The sequence below is a fragment of the Thamnophis elegans genome, chromosome Z (genome assembly GCF_009769535.1).
Source record: "Thamnophis elegans isolate rThaEle1 chromosome Z, rThaEle1.pri, whole genome shotgun sequence".
NCBI lineage: Eukaryota > Metazoa > Chordata > Lepidosauria > Squamata > Colubridae > Thamnophis > Thamnophis elegans.
In genome coordinates this window covers 108,787,710-108,795,905 of record NC_045558.1, presented here as the reverse complement: position 1 = coordinate 108,795,905, position 8,196 = coordinate 108,787,710, and the positions used below count along the sequence as shown (strand labels likewise).

The 8,196-nt window shown below is 34.0% G+C and overlaps 1 protein-coding gene across 1 annotated transcript; it reads right to left on the bottom strand.

The window, feature by feature from the left end:
- Positions 1-1,230: 1,230 nt before the first annotated feature.
- Positions 1,231-2,202, bottom strand: LOC116521277 (olfactory receptor 11A1-like). The gene has a single exon (XM_032235962.1). The coding sequence runs from the start codon at positions 2,200-2,202 to the stop codon at positions 1,231-1,233; it is 972 nt and encodes a 323-aa protein (XP_032091853.1).
- Positions 2,203-8,196: the final 5,994 nt, after the last annotated feature.

Below are 8,196 nucleotides of genomic sequence, written 5' to 3'. Positions count from 1 at the left end.
TGGGTCAGAGGGAAGGGGAGGAATTCAAACTTCATCCTCAAGTGTAGATCCCTCCCCAAGTGTAGTTTGATTGCAGGCAGAGGGGGGGGCACTTTTAAACTATTCACAAACCATTAGAAAATAATCATTCAAAAATCTACTTACACTTCACTTGCTAAGGAAAAGGAAAGCAGAGATAGAAGTACTCATGTTTGATATATCATCTCACTACAGCTTGAGCACTGCTCCACCTCTGGGACGTCCAACTCTCTAAATGGTTTGAAACTAGAATTTGTAAAATAATACAGATAACATAGGCATTGTCCATGAAATCTGGAGGATTCTCACAGGTTTCTTCCCAAAATATTCTCAGTGCATCATATTGGAAAATATTCCTCTAAGAATGAAAGAAAAGATTTATGATTTTAGAGGATTGGGATGAAATCAGGACATTCCTATTCCTGAAAAGGAAGGGTTAATCTTTTCCCCCATAATACAATTGGATGCAATTCAGGTTCTGCAACAGAGCTGACTGCAGAGAACATACATTTTATTACTTATTGAAAGGAATAATCCCAAATGTGATATCTGCAAAACATAGTTTGAATAATATAGTTAAAGGATTTGTTTGTTGCATTTATTTATAAAAGACAGAATCTTTTTTATCTAATTTATTTGGTTCATATGTACAGCTTCAGAGCTACACTTCTCCAATTTTTTGTGTTCAAATACTAGCTAAGTGGAAAGGGACAGAGTTCAAAATCAATAGTACTACAAGAAACTCAACTGAACAGAGTAGAATAATAGAGTTGGAAGGGACCTAGGCCATCTAATCCAACCTCCCTGCCACCCAAGCAGGAGACCCTACACCATTTCTGACAGATGGCAGTCCAGTCTCTTCTTGAATGCTTCCAGGAATGATGCTCCCACAATTTCTGAAGGTGAGCTGTTCGGTAGATATTATTCTTATTATTATTGTCCCATGCATTCAGCACTATCATGGCTTTCAAACAATAGGTTTGCCTGATCAGTCCAGGAAGTATTATACAAGCAGCAATGTCTTTCCACAGAAATCATAATTTTACTGTGAATCCACCAGACTTCTTTAATTGAATCAAGAGAAGACATCTTAACCATATTTACCCTTTGGAAAAATAGTTGCTTCTGTGTATGTTTGTGGAAGAGAAAGAGAAAGAAAATCAACATTTTTAACCAAATGGGAACCCAACCAGCATTTCATTAAAAATTCAATCAAACTAAATTCCAGTGATGCTTTCTTTTAACAATGTATAATTTAGCAACTGCTTTTCTAAAAGCCTCTTTTACCTCCCTGTTTCTTAGGCTGTATATCAAGGGATTTAATAAAGGTGTCAGGACCGTATAAAACAGAGACAAGACTTTGTTGATTTCTCGAAGTCCATCTGTTTTGGGCAAAATGTAGACAATCATTATTGAACCATAGAAAATGGACACCACTATGAGGTGTGATGAACAGGTTGAAAATGCCTTTTGCCTTCCACTGGTGGATGGGATTCTCACAACAGTAGAAATTATATGAACATAGGATGCCAAGGTTAGCAAAAATGGTGGCAAAGAACATGCAGCAGCTAATAATGCAGTTAAAATTTCAATCACATGTGTATTGTTGCATGCAAGGTTTAATATTGGATTGAAATCACAAAAGAAATGGTTGATTTCAATGGGGCCACAGAATTTTAACTGGTACATTAGATATATAGTTATGTTAATAGCTAATGAGCCACTTATCCAGGATCCAACCACAAGCTTCAGACAAACCCTGCCATTCATAATGGCTTTGTAAAGTAGTGGATTGCAGATTGCTACATATCTATCATAAGACATTGCTGCTAGAAGGTAACATTCAGAAGCTGCCAAGAAACCAAATAAGTAGTATTGTATCATGCAGCCAATTACAGAAATAGCTATTGGACCCTCATATAGAAGGTTGGTTAATGTTATTGGAAGAATATTAGAGCTGTAGCATGTCTCAAGACAGGACAAATTACATAAGAAGAAGTACATAGGAGTGTGAAGATGATAATCACTAACAATCAGGACAATGATAAGGATATTCCCAATCATAGTCATAATGTAGACCATCAATAAGAGGACAAAGAGAAGAAACTGCAGATCACCAAAATCTCCAAGTCCTAGCAAAAGAAATTTGGTAATAGTTTGATTTTGTTCTTCACCTTTGGCCATTGTTACAAAATGATACCTGCAAAAATGATATAAAATACATAAGAATTGATATTGATAAAGTAAAAGTCTGTCATTTCTCTGAAAGAACATTATATTTATTAAAAGCAACTTCAACTTTCATGCAACTAGAAGCAGGCTATGTTGGCAATCTATTCTTATCTTGTGGTAGTTAAATACCAGGTTTTACATCAAGTCCAGGAACAATCAGCAATGTAGTGTTGTGTGAGAATGGCAGCTATTGGTAGATAATGTAAACTTGCATTCATATATTTCATTAGTGTAAACTTCACTGAATGCAGTATAACTAGAAAATTATACACATTGCAGTATAAATGCATTATTTATGTGCTTGATGACGGAACTTTCATAGTTTAGCTATCCGCTTCTTTTCTTTTTCTTCTGTGTTTAGCATTAACTGAACACATTAACTGAGATCTTAGGTTACCTGAACTTCAACCAAACTAAAAATATCAGCTAATACTTCATTAGATGACAAACTGATTATGATTAATGAAGTCTTATTTCAACTACTCTAATTTAGATCCATTTTATCTAAAACTAAAGAAATTTTGCCATGTTTATTTATACTGCAAGTCAGTTGGAGTACTTGCTATAAAATTGTTTGAATCCTGACCTATAGTAATGCCCAAGTATATACTATATTTCCCTTTCCTTCTCTCTTTCAAATAACACAGACATGACAACAGGGATAAATAGACTGTACTTTTGGAATTAGATATTGCTACATTCAATTTATATTTTAATAATACATTGAATATACATTTGAAAATGCAGTTTAAAGTATTTTCACTTTTTCAGATCATAAATTAATCATCAAAGATCATTTCTTATTTTGGAAGAAAAATGTGTAGTAACAAGGTTGACAATCATAGTACAAATTCTTATTTTCTTATAATTCGTACTATTCAGTATATAAGACTAATAGCTTGAGAGATTTAAAGTTTGGACTGGGTTATTCCAATTGCAAGGTGTTTAAAATGCAATGTTTAAAATTAATATAAAGTTTTAAATGTTTAGAGGAATTCTATCTCTTTGATGTGCTGGCATGATAAAATATCTAAAATAGAACATGGGATGAAGTTGAAACAATGTGTAGAAGGTTACTTCCTTATCTGCAAATTGGAGTGCAAACTTATATAATTTCAATTCTTTAATGTCTAGAATGGATTTATAATACTAATATCTATGATAAGATAAAGATTTCACAATGTTCCCATTTATTATTCCCAGTTATTAAGAAAATTATTAGATATTTGGAACAAAAAGTACCATATCTCAAAGCTTTACCTGCAAAAACAGTTCCTTGTTCAATCTTTGGCAAGTTGGGGTACAGTAGAAGAACAGAAGAAACACTAAACCAACCATTGAAAAACAATTCTAAATAAGAACATCTAATGGATTATAATTACAACTGTTTCTGATTTCCTTTGGATTTAAATCTTTTATTTTGGGAATGCTGATTTTTTTTCTAGCACACATTTATATGACATTCAAATATTGACATTATTTTTGAGGAAAAATGGTTAAAGAGAATTTCTTCCTTGTTGAAAGTTGGACAGAAAGAAATTACCTTTGGTTCTTGTTTTTTTTCCCCTCAATAGCAGAGTATCTCTGTTTATTTTAAGGTAACCTTGAAGAAAGATCATATGTGTAGCAATAGGAACACCTTTACCTAAGTGGGAATACTGCATAAAAAAGAAATTTAATTGTGTGACATATTTCTAGGGTCTCATGAATTTAAAAAGTAGTATTTTCAGAGTCACAGAATTCAAAATATCTTGGCAAATGTTATACACTCATCCCAAATAAATACTAACTGACTTTTCTAACGAAGATGAAAATATACATACATACATACATACATACATACATACATACATACATACATTTTCTTTTATTAATGATGCATATAACAGGTTTCTCCAACACTGTAATATCTATATGTCTGTGTTGGTTGTGGTCACCTGAAAATATCACTCTTAATTAAGTAAACCATGGTTGGTCTCTGACCATCAATAAATATTAAATTAAAAGCCAAATATTATACAGAGTTAGGTATTTATAGTCAGGCTACTTGCATCTGATCCTCTTGAACAACTTACTACCTGACTTATATGATTATGTATAAATAAATATATTCAGAATGACCATATCAGTATTTTTGTTTTTTTTACCTGAAAATAAAGACTTGATTAACCTGAGGTTCATTTATGGAGACATCTATGCAGTTCTCTTGTCAGCAATGCAGTTGTCATTGCTGTTTTCTCGGATTTTGTTTTTTAAATTTCCAGTCTAGTCTTCAGCCCTGGATTTTCCTAAACATTTCTAATGTAACTAGCAATCAGACTTTATCACTCCGCTCAGTTTCTGAGTCTAGTTGGGCACTTTCATTCCTCAAATGTCCTCAAAACTCTTCTGCTATCCTGAACTGTCTGTGCTCCTTTTTCTTCTTTAGAGATTCACTTCTGTTCTAAAATTTTAAATTATTTGTTTTTATTTTCACTCTTCCTTATATACCTCATCAGAACAATTGTCCCTCCTGCTTCACTGTGTTTCCCTTTTCCCATAGGAAAGGGTCAATTTTCAGTTATCTTCATTTAAAAAACAATAATAAGTATTTTTAACCTTCAGCAGCTGAATTGGGTGCCATCAGCTTCTTGTTGAGACTTAGATTTTCTCTATTGATGTTCTGTTCCTAATCTGGTCCTGCCGCTTTTCCAATGGTGTGTGGTGTTACTGTAATTGAATCTGGCCATCTTGCAATCATCAATCATTTTTTTATTTTCTTCATAATAATAATACAAGAATAGTTTGCTCATGCCTTCTCCCGCATGCTATGAATTTGTCACTGTCACTAAAATAATTATCTGCTTCCAGTATCTTCCATATTGCTGCTACCTAATATAGGTATCTGATTGCTTTAGCTGAGCAGCTGGGATGCCCTTTATGTTTTTGGGTGATGATAGTCTTGGCATACACATTGAGTGTTCTTCACACAGGCACCACCCTCCTCCATGAACACATCCCCCTATGCTAAGGCAATTCAGAAGAACTTGGGGCTTGCAGGGGGGGTAGCTGAGATCAGTCATACTTTAATATTCTTGTTGTGACCCACTGCCAGCCGGTGGAGCTGGAAGCAGAGTCGGACAGTGAGGATGTTGGGAAGAAAGATGGGCCAGTCCTGAGGGCTGAAGAAAGCTCAGACGAGGGCTCTGCATCAGAGGCAGAGAGGGAGCTAGACAGCAGTGATGCAGAGGAACAGCTGAAGCCTGTTCCCAGTGTTCGCATGCACAGAGCTGCCAAAAGATAAGAACAACTAAGAAACCAGGATCAACAGGAGTAAAGCCACACCTTGGAGTGATTGGTTCCTCCTATAGGAAACAAAAGAGGAGTGGACTGGGAGTAGGCTTTTGTAGGAAACAATTCATTCATTTGTTTGTGTCAAGAGTGAAAAGTTCTGTTTGTGACTATAAGAGACTCTCTGTCAAGGCCTTGTCCTACATTTGGAAACTAGTTATTTGGCAGCTCTCCAAACATGATAAGGTTCGTGTTGATAAACATTCCTCCGAAAGACTGTTTGCTAAGCCTTGTGGACTATGAATGAAAGTCATTCCTAGTCATGTTAATAAAAGGGGTTTTGCCAGGATTAAGACTCCGCTTCTTGCTTTTTAAGGAAACTTGGGTCAGAGCAATTGTGTAAAAATGAGATATGCCAATATTGAACTAATTCAACACTTTACTTCCAATTTCATGAGTAATAACTGAAAAATGAATGAATGCTGGGAAAGCAAGAATAAGATAAATATATCACATGTATCAATAGAATGTGAGATCTAGAAGTAAAGATTAAAGCATCAAGCAAACTGGAAGATTGTTAATTCTTGTCCTGCCTTTGGCACAAAGCCCGCTGGCTAACATTGTGCCAGTCATTCTCTCTCAGCACTGGGATGAAAGTAATGGCAAACTACTTCTGAAATTTTGAAAAGGAAATGCAGTACTCAGCAGTCATCACTTGAAGTGGGGAGGATGGCAGAGCAGGGAGATAGAAAAGGGTAATTGCAAAGAATGTAGCCAGAAAGCCAAGACTGATTAATAACTTTAAAAAGAAAAGAAAATGCCAAGGAATATTGCTGGAAATAAGAAAATGTTTTGGAAGTATATGAAAAGTACTAAACAAAGAGCTTCCAGCAGAGTAAATAGAATCAAAAACTTGTTGTTGCCAGGGAACCCAAATTATTTGCAATGAATTTTAGATAGACTGCATGGTGCAACAAAGACAATAGATCTGAAAAGTCCAAAGTAATTCTTTTAGACAAAGAAAATTGGGAGCATGATTCTAATGTTGTACGTCTATGGAGAAATAATGCAAGTGAAGATACAATATTTGTGTGCCATTTAGAGAATGTTTATTGAAAACAGGAAAATGAATGGAAACATGTTAATGTGAATATTGGTGAGATATAATGGATAGTGTGTGATCTGTTGTAAGGAAAGAATGGTTGTCAAAAGAACTGAAAAAGGTAGTAAGAATATAGTAACTTTATGCCCAATTACAAAACAAATATAAGAAGAAAAAGGGAATTGAGTGAGAGAAAACAAAACACTATGAAACTCATATTTGGATGGAATTATCTCAGATCACTGAAGTGGCTTTGAATTTTCTGTGAGATTTTCAGTTTTTTATTGATTTTGCTTTTCTATATATTGAATTCCTCTGGGTCCTTTACTATGTAAAATTTTGTCTCTCAATTTTCTTTTTTATTTTGTTGTCAATAAATCCTAATTACAATTAAAATAGCTTACTATCCCATCTTCTCCTATTGTTTATATAAGAATATTGGAAATAATATTATCATTTATTAATTCCAAAACAAACTCTTCTGATCCATACTTAATCAATGTCAGGAATGGAAGTTTACCAATCCACAACAACTCCTCAATTATTATGGATTGCATGTTAAAGAACAATATATTTGCCAAGACAGGTTCAAAAATAGTTTTGGACAATCTCTGCCATCTTCTCCACTCTCCCAAAACAGCATTTCTCTTTGTAAAATCACAAAAGGTGTATGAAGCTGTCCAGTCCACTCCCAGCTGGAATAGCTCTATTAAATGTCTACATATTGCAATAGTGTGTACAGGGAAAAACATATTTCTTGGGGGAAATATATAAACATAGAAGCAGAACATCTTTAGACTAAAGGATATTCAAACAACTGAAAGCATCTTGTAGAGAGTGCATTTGAGGAGAAAAAACAGATCCAGTTATTGCAGAAGTAAATAAAAGTCTCTACTTTAAGATATTCTGTAAGGTAACCAAATCTTATTATATATCCCAAGCTCTTTTCTATCATGTAATATGAAAAGCTTTCCAACTAGTTTTAACAGTGGGACCTACATTTCATGGATGAGAATGCAATCTATAAAGAATATCAGTTCTATATAAGGGACTAGAATAGAATAATAAAACTAAGGGCAGAGAACAAGCTGAAGTATCCTAATCCATAGTATCTAAATTGTGAAAGTATTAATATTTGCATTTTATTATTAATAAAGTAGTACATCTGAATGTAACCTTTAGCACAACTGTTACAAAATTATTGCTTTACAGCATGTCTAAATGAGTGGACAAAAGACGCCATAGTTTTAGAACTGCATTTGATTTTGGTGCTCCTGGAAAGCAGATCATGTTTCATAGTCCAAGACAAAACATGGGAGGATGTAGAGCAACTTTCTCACAATCTAGTGGTCTCTATATTCATTAAGATTACATAAATCTCCAGTAAATTTGTGATAGAATTTCTTTAGGGGATGTTCTAAACATGATTGAATCTTTCCCTGTAATTCATGAGAAAGCAAATGTGACAGTTTTTGAATAAATCATTAATTCTTGTTTTTCTGTTTTGCATGTACAATATTTAATTTGCCTTTTTAAAATGTAATGTTTCATTTGATTGCCAACAGATGCAATCC

Bases quoted from the DNA above. Each gene is read 5' to 3' on its own strand.
- LOC116521277 (XM_032235962.1), bottom strand. From the start codon at position 2,202: ATGGCCAAAGGTGAAGAACAAAATCAAACTATTACCAAATTTCTTTTG.